This window comes from Squalius cephalus (genome assembly GCF_949319135.1).
Source record: "Squalius cephalus genome assembly, chromosome: 16".
Classification (NCBI taxonomy): domain Eukaryota; kingdom Metazoa; phylum Chordata; class Actinopteri; order Cypriniformes; family Leuciscidae; genus Squalius; species Squalius cephalus.
Genome location: NC_137137.1, coordinates 23,440,446 through 23,453,866, shown reverse-complemented (window position 1 = coordinate 23,453,866; position 13,421 = coordinate 23,440,446). Strand labels below are relative to the sequence as shown.

The 13,421-nt window shown below is 36.7% G+C and overlaps 1 protein-coding gene across 1 annotated transcript; it reads right to left on the bottom strand.

Moving 5' to 3' along the window:
* Positions 1-604: 604 nt before the first annotated feature.
* On the bottom strand, positions 605-12,446 carry ren (renin; the record flags this gene model as incomplete). The annotated part of the gene is made up of 9 exons (XM_079897804.1): positions 605-901; positions 5,969-6,067; positions 6,926-7,070; positions 7,496-7,618; positions 8,577-8,773; positions 9,100-9,218; positions 9,345-9,468; positions 9,551-9,701; positions 12,379-12,446. 9 exons carry the CDS (start codon positions 12,444-12,446, stop codon positions 740-742), a joined length of 1,188 nt encoding a protein of 395 aa, XP_079753930.1. The 3' UTR covers positions 605-739.
* Positions 12,447-13,421: the final 975 nt, after the last annotated feature.

Below are 13,421 nucleotides of genomic sequence, written 5' to 3'. Positions count from 1 at the left end.
ACTTAGAGTACACTTTCATGACTATATTTCATGAAACACTTTAAGTACACTTAAAAAGTGCACTCTGTAATAATGTCAATGTAAAAGTTTTACCTTGAAGTACAATTTAAATCATTATGTTTTATTAATCACAAGGTGTGTTGATTAACATACTAAAGCATATGTAAAATACTTCATTCAGATTTTAACTAGTCTGTTATTTGACATTACATTTAAAGTTGATATATTTTAAATGTCATAAATGCAACTTCATTATAAAAAACGTAATTACAAATATAATTAAATACATGACATACTAATGTCAATAGAAATTTTAGTTTACCATAAATGCTTGTCAGTATATTCAGCAGTACACTTTAATCATATTTCAAAGACAATTATGAAATTACATATAAATATGTAGTTAAATCCTATACTTGTGCGTCAACAAAATACATTTAAGTTCAACCAATTGCATTTATTAAAAATTGTAACTGTAATTAATTTTAATTTAATTGTAAATGAACTTGCAAGTGTAAGTCCGCAAAACATTACATTCAGTTCGTACTTAAGGATATTCTTTTAAATTATATTATTTCCATAATAAGTACTTATTTTAAAAGTATGCTAAAGTCTACTACTTTTTCCCAAGGGAATCTATGACTTAGCTACCTGCTATTCATGTGACAGATCAAATACCCTATGTGTTGTGTACATGTGATAGCAATAAGATTTTAGGATAGTAGAAAACCCAAGTTTGTCAGACCGCTCGAGCAAAGCCAATGCGATTGTTTCCCCGATCAAACTCTGTATAGTATCGAGCTATGAAGTTTGCACCCAGTATCCAGATGGGACCAGTAGGGGGCGGCACATCCAACGCTTTGAACGTCACAGTGCAGATGTCCTCCCCGAACTCTGACTGCTGTAAGAAGAAAAAGAGATATTAGAAAAACTAATGCGAGTTCATATAGCTGTAACATAGATTGATGAATCTCGAAACAGATGCTGCACTAGAAGCCATCTGGAAAACCACATGCAAATACAACATGAGGCATTTTGAATTTAATGAAAAAAGTCATTGCACTTAGTGGAATAGATCCCAGACTTCAGTGCTAAATGAAATGCCAGATTGACAGCGTAGTACAGAGTCAGCAATAGTATTTCCAATGAAAACAACACTTCAGTCAAAGCTCAAGTAAATGTAGGGCATCTCTTGACTCTTTTTCTGCTGTGCCCCAGTAAAACATTATCTTAGTGAAATTGTGAAAGATACCACAACATTAACTTGGCCTCTACTTGGGTGTCAATCATGTGAGGTTAGGGAGTTTAAAAAAAAATTATTGCACAAGTCAACACCACATTTACACAGTAATGCGGTAAAGAGATGCACTACTTAAAGGGATAGTTCACCCAAAAATGAAAATTCTGTCATCATTTACTCACCCTCAAGTTGTTCTTAACATGTATGGATTTCTGTCTTCTCTTTCATCTCGCGCTTTTAGTCTCGTGATCTTGCATTATTTCCTTATAACTTCTCGCGTGCGTTTGGTTGTGAAATGTAGTTTGTGGACAAGACAGAGGTTGTCGGCGATTCTTTCTCTTGTAAAGTCATGCAGTGTGAAACCCCCTGTCGCCGATCCATCGTGCAGTGTGCACACAGCAGCAACTGATGTTGCCCCAGATAGTCGTGCTGACTCATGCAGTGTGAAAAGAAGAGTGACCTGACTACTCGTGCAGTGTGAACTCGGCAAAAGTTGCACTTAAGTCGAAATCCGTATGTTCGTTTGGCCGGAATCTAGTTATTTTACTTTATAAAGTTTTAAATTTGATCATTTTTCTTACACAAAAACCCATCGTTTTGCTTCAGAAGGCCTTTATTAACATTATTTATTAAGCCGTTTGGAGTTTGTTTATGATGGATGGATGCACTTTTTTGAGCTTCATACTGATGGTTGCAATTCACTGCCATTATAAAGCTCGGAAGCCTCAGGGTGTTTATTAATATAACTACAATTGTATTCGTCTGAAAGAAGAAAGTCATATTCACCTAGGATGGATTGAGGGTGAGTAAATCATGGGGTTATTTTCATTTTAAAGTGAACTCCTCCTTTAAGTACATGAGGGCAAACAAAGGACCCGATGAGTCATTTAACCGTGTGTCTGAACAGAATACTCAAATCTTTTTTTTTCCTACTATGGAAGTCATTGGGGCCTATCAAATGTTTGGTTACCCACATTCTTCAAAATATCATCTTTTGCGTTGAAAGAAAGAAATTTTGAGGGTGAGTAAATGATGACAGAATTTAACATTTTTGGTGAATTAACCCTTTAATCTCTAGCCTATAATTACATTAAATGTGTACTTAATAATTTTACGCTGTTTTATTTTTAAGGCTGTGCCCACATTTGTCATACACAAATCTCATTGCGATTTGCGACTGCCCCATTGCAGAAAAGTAGCCATGACTGTTATTCCTAGTGAGGCATAAAGTACTGTAATTTATTACTTGGGAATGTAATGGTTACTCAACTCCTTAGCTTGTGCGCTTTTACACAAAAAGCGTTTATACTTTTTGCAAACTATTCTATCTCAAACTTTCCAACTTGTAGATTTTAAATAAAGATCAGAAAAGTTAAGTGGTGGTGGTGTTGAATTCATGCGACCGTGGTGTAGTTTATATAGACGGCGCACTCATAGTACTAAAAATGGGAGAAAGTGTAACATGCAATATGGCGGAATAAAAGAGTCGATTAGTAAAGTCATTGCATTACTGCAGGTGCCTTTAGAAGCTCCGGTTGCTATAGAGCACAACAGTCGGGTTCCGGAAGTAAAAGCTTCATTCATTTTCTCCATAGGGAAATTGATAACTTATAAACCTTTAAAGACAGCCCTACTTTGAGCTACAAGGTTGTTAATCAATGATATTTTCTTCTGCTGAAGCCATCAGCCAGCATTACATGAACTTATTTTTGAAATAATCATGTTTAACTGAGGAAATTCTGGTGAAAAACTACATTACGCATTATGCTGAACACAAAATTCCATCAATCAGGGAGCCTAACAAGCAACACATGCCAAAATAGCTCTTTAGCTCCGCCCACTCCCATGAAGTTTGATGAATTTGATGTTTGATGATTTTGCATGACTGAACTGAAATAGCTGCCCGAGAGGCATTTCAAAGATGGCTGCCGAGTGAAATTACTTGCCTTAAAGGACAAGTTTGGTATTTTACACTTAAAGCCCTGTTTTCAGATCGTTTCTGATGAAATAGAACGGTTAAGATTAAAATTTGGACACATGCTGCTGGCCCGAGAATTTTTGGTTTCTTTCGCTTTCCCCCCCACCTCCTCAATGGCTGCATAGATGCACTGGAACAATCCTTCCTAAAACGCATTAAACTTTCGTTTACAAAGACGTGAAACTCACCGAGTGGTCAGGGGTGTTCACTGGTATGCTCACACAAAAATCGCTGCACAAGATGCTTTCCAGCAGGTTTTATCGTAGTTTTTGTCCAACTCCATTGACTTGTATTGGATGTGCTGTGAGGTACGGTATTACTCCGCCGCCGGAAACTGAACTTGAGTGTCTATTATTCAAGCTCTCAACGGAAGAATGTACGGGTGTGAGGCGTTTGGAAAAATAGGTCCACAGTTTTACAACGAATGGTAAAACACCTGTTGGAAAGCATCTTTTGCAGCGATTTTTGTGTGAGCATATCAGTGAACACCCCTGACCACTCGGTGAGTTTCACGTCTTTGTAAAGTGCACCTATGCAGCAATTGTGGAGGTGGGGGAGAAAGCGAAAGAAACCGAAAATTCTCGGGACAGCAGCACGTGTCCAAATTTTAATCTTAACCGTTCTATTTCATCAGAAACAATCTGAAAACAGGGCTTTAAGTGTAAAATACCGAACTTGTCCTTTAAAGGGATGATCGGTGACTATGAGCTGCATCACATGCGGGATTGAAATGGTGGCTAGCAAACAAAAACAATCTCTAGTGTTAATTTTGATCATTGCTTGTCTACAAAAATAAAATATACTGAAGACGATGTGTTTAGAGCAAGTGGTGGTTTGTTGTTCTCATCAGTTTCTGCGCTCCTATTAGTGTTTGATTTGACGGTTGTCGTAGGAAAAGTCACACTGTAACGTCAAATCTTCTGACATCTTCGAACATGTCAAGCATGTCAACATGTCAAACTATATGTAGTTTTTCAAGGACTTCAGATTTTGGCCAAGGATCAGAGGAATCTTTTAGGATTCTTAACATTTCGTGACCAAATCGTGGCCAAAACCTGGCTTAAGACTTCCCGCAAAAGGCATAGGGGTAAGTTAAGCCCACCAAAATCTAAGTCTAGGTTTTTTTCATAGATATTGACATAGTTTATAAGAAAAATCATTTGTTAAAATGCAAGATTTATCTCTCATTTGAAAATTTATGAATTTTAGAATATAAAATTAAGATAATTTAGGAATGAAGTCAGAAGTCTGGCATGGGCTTAATTGGTATTTTGGCACCATTTAAGCCTGCATGTGTTCCAGATAAGCCCACATCATCATTGATTCACAAAATATAAAAATGAATTGATTTTAAAGAAGTAAAACATCCATATATTTATTCAGTGACAGGAAAGTATTAAAAAAATTCCTTTTACTAATGTTTGATTAGAACCCTGGGTGGGATGGGTAGGTGTTAGTGGCCGGTGGTCTGTTGTAGCAGGAGTCAAGCTGGAAGTTTGACCGGGTGTATCTCGGGAGCCAAGCCGAGGGCTCCATACTCTGAGCTTCGGGGGGCCTCCTAGTCTTAAGTCAGCTTGGCTCTCGAGTTATGCCTGGTCAAAAGTGGAAGTTTAATCAGGTGTATCTCGGGAAGGAAGCCGAGTTGGGGCTCCAGACTTTCGGGGGGTCTCCTAGTGGGCCCCCCACACCGGGAGTATGCAGCCTTAGGTCAGCTTGACTCTGGAGTTATGCCCGATCAAAGTTCCACAGGAAGGGACCATATCTCTGTAAGAAAGCCGAGTTAGGACTCAATACTCCCGGCATAGGGGGCCCACTGGGTGACCCCTCCATGCCCGGAGTCCAGAGCCCCAACTCGGCTTGGGTCCCGAGTTTTGCCAGGTCAAAGCTGGACAGGAAGTGGCGGTATCTCAGAGCCGGACGGTCCCAGAGGCTCAGGACTGTGGGGAATGTAGGGTCCCTCTAGGACCTCTCCATGCCCGGAATCTCAAGCCTTAACTCAGCTTCGCTTCCGAATTATGAATCGAGAATTGAGAAATGTTAAGTTTTTTTCATTCAAGGTTAACTTGTGTTGGCTATCATTTGTATGCGTTTTGTGGCACTGTACCATTTAAGCCCATCTTTAAAAAAAAGTTAATTTATGAAAATAATCTTCTCTGCAAAACAATTTATGATGTATTTATTTGTAAATTAATGTAAAATGAATCACAAAACATTTATTGTTTGCAGTTCACATTCTTAATTCTTTGGCAGTCTATCTTTCTGTAAGGCTAATGGTTTGAACACAAGCTAATAAAACTCATCTTTCCATTTAAAGGAAAATTATATACATTTATAAGGTACTATTTGTTCATACACAAAAAACAATACATTTATCTCTTATTTGACATAATAGCAATGTAGTTACCAAAGAAATGTCTGAAAATTGCATAAATGTGTTGATTTCTGAAGGGTCCTGAAACACCAAAGTTTTGGGGTGACATTGTGTGAGGTCTCCTGAGACAGCATGCACATGGGTGGGGCTAACTCAACATTGCCAAATGTGATTGGTATGCAATAAAAAATGCCAAGGAAGTAACAAATCACTGGATTGGTTAAAATAATGAGCAACATAAAATATTATTTTATCTTCTGATGTGACTGTCTGCATCTCATCATATCAGTGTACATGAGAAAATGACAGCCTTTGATCACTTATTCTAAGATTAGCACCACCAAATGTGAAATAAATACATATTTTATAAAGTCCTCACCCAGAGAATGTAATCCTCATCTGTGAGAGAATATTCCTGACCACCAAGATGAAAAGCCACAGTGGGCAGCAACTTGACCAAATTACAGCTCACGGTATACTGTAAACAGAACGAGAGAGAGAGAGAGAGAGAGAGAGAGAGAGAGAGAGAGAGAGAGAGAGAGAGAGAGAGAGAGAGAGAGAGAGAGAGAGAGAGAGAGAGAGAGAGAGAGAGAGAGAGAAGACTTTTAAAGAAGACTTTAAAACCACACAAAGACAACATGCTTCACCATTTTGCAAAACTGATATGACACTAAACTTAACACTTGAAAGGAAAGAATCACACACTAAATATCATTAGCCACACCTGCCACTTTCAATCATTCCAATTGCTCTTTAGATATAATCTATGAGGCACAGCCAACATGATAGACCAAAGCAGCTGTTCCCATGGAGTTGTGCAACAGGAAAAGGAAATGGAACAATAAGAAACAGGTTTTAATGCTCAAATCATCCTGCATTGGCTATAAAAGTACTGTTTCATAAGAGCTTTTGTATATGAGATGTATATGGGATGCCATGTTTCATATATCTGCACAACATTTGTTTGTTAGATCCAGAGTTTTAGAATCAATTGCCACTGCTGAATGTTTTATAAGGTCCATCATGCATAATGTGCTCTTTGTCTGTGTAAAACTAGAACACATTTCTCTTTTTTTTATAGCTGTAGAGAAGTTTGAAGGTTTGCCACTACTGCTGAGATTTCATAATATTTTTTTCAAGGCTTAAATTTTGGCTTCTTCAGCTTTTGTAGTTTCTATTGCTAAGCAATGGATTCATATTTTTGGTTCGACAAAATAATTCCCTCTTTTAGTGGCTTAATCTCTCAAACCCATTTTCTTATTATTAACAGATTATATGTACGCTTTTAAATAAAGACAGCTTTTTAAGGAATTTCCGAAAGGTTGAAAGAACGTACCCCTCCTTCTGCCAGTTCAACGGCCCCGATTGTTTTCATCAGAATGGAAATGGAGGAGGCGGGGCCTGTGATGTAGGAGGAGCCTGTATCAATCACAGCAGAACAGCCGTCCATGCAAAACAGCATATCTGCCCCCACAGACACTCTGCAGAGTGGGAATTAACCAAAAAATCATTTTACCCTCAAATTTACCTGTGCAATTAGGTAGTTTACTCGCCTTTGGAAGGCTTAAATCTATTATCATGTGTTATTATTGGCTTTAAATATAATGCACAAGTTATACAAGTTCCAAGGATTAAAAACGACATAAGGTTGGGTGTATGATTGAATTTTTGGGTCGGCTATTCCTTTAAAGGACACAGGGCAAGGATCGATTACCTCTCTGGAAATGGTTTGAGGTTCTGTTCAAAATTAAAAACGGATGGCTACTGGAAATCTGATATAGGATATCTATTACAACCAGGAGTATTTGTGAAAACTGTGATGTAAAGCAGATGTAGAATGGCAGAAAGAGCTACATAGCAAGAAATCATCATTGTTCTTTAAAATTGATGATGATAATATTCTTACCCCTTCATGATGACCTCCCACTTGCCTTCCTCTTTGGTTTTCATATAATGGAAAGATCCAGTGTGGTAATTCGGGTCTGTGCCCCCCAGCACCAGCTCTCCACCAGGGATGTGTGTTGGGTCCCTTATAGATACATACACAGATATGCACTAGTAACAGACGGGCTTGCAACTATAGCCTATTATTTAGATACATTAAAATGATTACACTCTACAATATACAGTGACAGTATGACATTCTTTCTTTTGAATATTCTGAACCAAACTGTTTTGGTTACCATTGACTTCCCATTGTATAAAAAATGCAGATTTAATACCACCAATTTAATACCCATTTAAAACCCATAATCTCATGGCATTATTTATGCGATTGTTGCAGTGTAAATGCATTCATGCCAACTCTGAGCTGCAATAAACAGTCTGTAAATATATCTAAATACCGGTTCAAATGCAGCCTCTACATTTTTTTTTTAATCATGTTTTTTTGTGTAATACATTCTGTTGAATCAAATAAAATATTTTGCTAACACATTACAATAAGGTTCATTAGTTAATATTAGTTAACTACCTTAGTTAACATGAACTAAGAATGAACATTACTTCTACAGCATTTGTTAATCTTAGTTAATGTTAATTTCAACATTTACTAATACATTATTAAAATCAAAGGTTAGATTTGTTAACATTAGTTAATGCACTGTGAACTAACATGAACAAACAATGAATAGCTGATGAAAAATCTGTGAATTTGTAATAAGTTAATATAACTAATATTAACAAAGATTAACTAATACAGTAACAAATGTATTGCTCATTGTTAATGTTAGTTAATACATTAACTAATGTTAACTAATGAACCTTATTCTAAAGTGTTCCCAATATTTCTTTCTACCTTTTTTATAGTCTATTTGATGTTTTCCACATTTAACACAATAATGGATCTATTATTTAATATATATTACAATTAGGCTATTCTTATTTTTCATGTACTTGGTCCTTGTGGCAATAAAAATGACAAGACATTTAATCATGAAATGTGTTTGTCCCCCTTTGCTCACCCTATGCAAAGTGATGATGCTCACCTGCTGTAGTACACAGAGAACACATCCTTTTTTAGAACATGTTGAGACATGATGCGATCAAACACAGGTGTAATTCCATCAATGGCTGCATCTGGATAGCCCATCCCTAACACTCCGTCAAACTTGGCAAAGATGAAGGGGATCGCAGGAAGAGCTGTGGCCTCTGCAAAAACCTGCACCACTGGGATACCACCCACCTAAAGATGTTAGAGGTCAAGGGTCAAACAGCTCCGTCAAGAATTGTGCAAATTACAGTTTTGGTTTTCCATACTGATTGTATTATCACAGTCAATTTGTTTTAAAGTCACTCAATATTTTGCCTTGATGGCAGTTAAAATTTGGTGCACAAGCATCTGGACTTGGTTAACCGTTGATCTTTTGCTGTGTCTGACTTTCTGGTAACCTGGATGGCTAAAAATATTTCATCTTATCTCACGAACCTTTGCTATTTTCATCAAGATATTCCCTTTAAACTCATTTTTTAACATTCCCAATTCATAATGAATGGCTTTTTGTTACTCACTACAACCACATCCTCGCTCAGAAATCCCCGGACGTTTCCAGAAGCGTACTGGATGGAGAATCCTGTGCCGTTGTAAATATGCGTGAGGGATTTTGAAGCATCGTACCTATTGTGTGTGACTAAGAGACATATGGAGAAAGGAAGACAAAAAATGCAGGTTTTTGCTTTTCATACAGGTACATGTAGATAATACAATGACTTTTAAGATTTTTGATGTATATGATTGCTTTTAGCAAATCACTCACAGCAGGCTGTGTATAATGGAGAACAACTATGTGAGGGAACCCAGAGGTTGGCAGAACCCGTGTCAAACACAACATTGAACATCTGAGCTGGTGAACCAATACTAATCTCACCAAAGTATTGAGTCTGAAATACAAGAGACAAATGCAATTACAAATATGAACATGCTCAAAATTGTGGATCGTTTCCATTTTTAACTCTGCATTACATCTAAGTAGTTGATCAGAGGTGTTGGAGCTGTGCCGTTAGTGGGTGATGGTTCATCATATTTCGGCATAATCTCAGAAAACACTTGAGCTGTTGTGACACCCATCTCCTTGATGGTTTCTCGTATGGATGGCATTTTCTTCAGTTTTACCCTAAGTAGTGAAGAGAGAAGTGTCTTGTGTTACATTTATTATTATTTTATTTTTTTTACAACTAATAAAACAGCAACAAAAGGACATATAGTAGTGCATTTTAAGATGAAGTGGGCATTTATATCATTTAAATTAAAGTAAAAAAGATACTCCCCATAAGGCAAAGACAGATTTTTCATATATAATTCGTATTTGACCCTGGATCACAAAACCAGTCACAAGTAGCATAGGAATATTTGTGGCAATAGCCAACAACACATTGTATGGGTCAAAATTATAGATTTTTCTTTTATGCAAAAAATCATTAGGATATTAAGTAAAGATTATGTTCCATGAAGATATTTTGTAAATGTCCTACCTTAAATATATGAAAGATTTATTTTTGAATTGAATTGAATGCAGCACAATCGCAAACATAAATGGACAACTTTAAAGGCGAGTTTCTCAATGTTTCGATTTTTTTGCGCCCTCAGATTCCAGATTTTCAAATAGTTGTATCTCAGCCTTGTATCTTATTCATTCAGCTTTCAGATGATGTATACATCTCAATTTTAAAAAAATGACCCATGTGACTGGTTTTGTGGTCCAGGGTCCATATATATTTCATAATATTTCAAAATGAATACAGCTTTTAAAATATTTTTTTATATAAATATATTTTTGATACATTTTAAATTTCCTCATATATTTTGCCCATTTGTATAACGTCACCAGCCACTTTATTAGGCATGTTTAACTACTTGTTAAAGCATTTCTAACCAGCCAGTCAGATAGCAGCAACTCAGTACATTTAGGCATGTAGACATGGTCAAGTCACTCTGCTGCATCAAACTGAGCATCAGAACGGGGAAGAAAGGTGATTTAAATGATTTTGAATGTGGCATGGTTGTTGGTGCAGGATGGGCTGGTCTGAGTATTTCAGCTGATGGGATTTTCATGCACAACCATCTCTAGGGTTTATAGAGAATGGTCTGAAAAAGAGAAAATATCCAGTGAGGATAACCACTTGTTACAACCGAGGTCAGAGAAGAGCATCTCTGAACACACAACAAGTTGAACCTTGAAGCAGATGTGCTATAGCAGCGGAAGAACACACCAGGCTGCAATTAGCTCGGGCTCACCAAAATTGGACAAGAAGATTAGAAAAACGTTGCCTGGTCTGATTTCTGCTGCAACATTCAGATGGTAGGGTCAGAATTTGGTATAAACAACATGAAAGCGTGGATCCATCTGCCTTGTTTCAACAGTTAAGGATGCTGGTGGAGTAATGTTGTGGGGGATATTTTCTCAGCACACTTTGGGCCTCTTAGTACCAATTGAGCATCATTTAAAGGCCACAGGCAACCTGAGTATTGTTGCTGACCATGTCCATCCCGTTATGACCACAGTGTACCATCTTCTGATGCCTACTTCCAGCAGGATAATGCACCATGTCACAATGCTTAAATCATCTCAAACTGGTTTCTTGAATATAACAATGAGTTCACTAAACTCAAACGGCCTCCAGTCACCAGATCTCAGTCCAACAGAGCACCACTGGGATGTGCTGGAACAGGAGATTTGCATCATGAATGTGCAGCCGACAAATCTGCAGCAACTGTGTGATGTTATCATGTCAATATGGACTAAAATCTCTGAGGAACCTTCTGTCCCTTGTTGAATCTATGGCATGAAGAATTCAAGCAGTTCTGAAGGCAAATGCGGGACCAGCCCCGATACTAGCAATGTGTACCTAATAAAGTGTCTGAGTGGCTTGTATTAAAGCCAAAGCAAAGTATTTAAATATTACAATGGACAAAAATGTACTTTGAATTAAGTTGACAGGGTTTTTCTTTTTCTTTGAATTTTTTTACGACGATCCCCTATAGCACCATCCCAGCTAACAGGGAACATTCTCAGAAGTTTGGCTAATGTTCTGGCAAGGTTCTCTCAAAGTTAAGTCCCAGTAACATTAATAGAATGATTGTTAAAGGTTATCTGGTCTTTAATTGCTAATGTTCTCAAAACGTTAGCACAAACACTTATTTATACAACATTAATTCTGCAATGTTTAGATGCTTGTTCGTCTAACATTTTTTAAATGTTACAACTTGTTTCAGAACATTCAAAAAACATTCAAAAACTAACATTCCCATAATTTTTGCAAAATTATCAAATGGAATGTTCCCTTAAAGTGCTTATAACCAATAAAAACATTTTTAAAACATTAAAAAAAAAAAAAAAAAACTAAGGTTTGAATGTTTAAAGAACATTCAGATATAATGTTTTCATAAATTAATTATAACACTAGAAAAAAAATTTTATAACATTTTTATAACAAGGTTCTCTCAATTCAGGCAGTTCTGAAGGCAAAAGCGGGCCCAGCCCCAATAATGGCAAGGTGTACCTAATATAGTGTCTGAATAAATCTGAATATATTAACATTATCTACTTGTTGTCAATTTCAAAATATATATTTCAAATATATATTTACCAGATATCCCTTGGGGAGCCCCTATCCCTTGGGCCATTTTTTTTTTTTTGCAATGTGGCTTTATGGTTTTCTTCTGTTTTGTTTTAGTAAAGCATTATTAAGTATCCATTTTGGTTTACAGAAGCTTGTATGATACAGAAAAGGAACTGCAAATATTGTCAAGAAGGAAGTGCTTCTCCACTGAGGAGGAGTGTGTTCACTTACCTCCATAAGGCCTGTGCGTTGGTTGCTGAGAGTGACAGAACTAGAAGAGTCAAGAAGTGCACGTTCATTCTTACAGATGGATCCAATCACTTTAACTAGCTAATAACCGACCCGTGTAATGCCCCACACGTCTAATGCCCAGACTCCTTTAAAAAACCTCTCTCCTCTTTAGCAGTGCTTTATTTGAGAGACTTTCCTTCTTCCAGTGTTTTTATATGTTTTTCTCCTGCACTCTGCTCTGACCTTGACACAAACCTCTAGCTTTCTCTCACCTCTCACCCCCTCCCTTCTGATAAATGCTCCCTGAACTGAGTGACCTCTCGGTCCAGGGGAAAACATCTCACACAGTGATTTAAGACCACTTCAGTTAATAAAATTATCCTTGTGTGGGCCTGAACATTCTGGATGTATGGGAAAACAATGTTCACAAACAAATTGAGCATATCGTTAAAGAATATGACACTTTAAATAAGATCATTATAAATTCTCACATTTATATAGAACCACACATCTATCATATATTTGTCATATCTAATATAATCTTATAATATAATATAACCTTAAACATAATCTTTGTCTGCCTTCCTGCAACCTCACGTGACACATATACTGTATATTCATAATATGTTATAGATATATATATTATGTATCAGCAACACACACATTAATATTGTGTAATATCATTACAATTGTGTAATATCATTTTATTTTAATATTTAAAAAAAAAATCCGCATCATTACCTCAGTCTTTCAGTGTCACATGGTCCTTCAGAAATTCAGTTGCTTAAAATGTTTGGGAAAAACCTTTTTCGAAATTCTCTGATGAATAGAAAGTTCAAAAGAACAGCAGTTATTTGAAATAGAAATATGTTGTAACAATGTGAATGTCTTTACTGTCAATAAAAGTACTATTTTATTTTTATTCCTATATGTGTGGTCTTACATTTACATCAATGACCACATCTCTGCCATGCATGGTACTGACGTCCTTGGCTTGTTTGTAAGGGCAGCTACTGGATGACCCTTGACCTTTAAACTTAGGG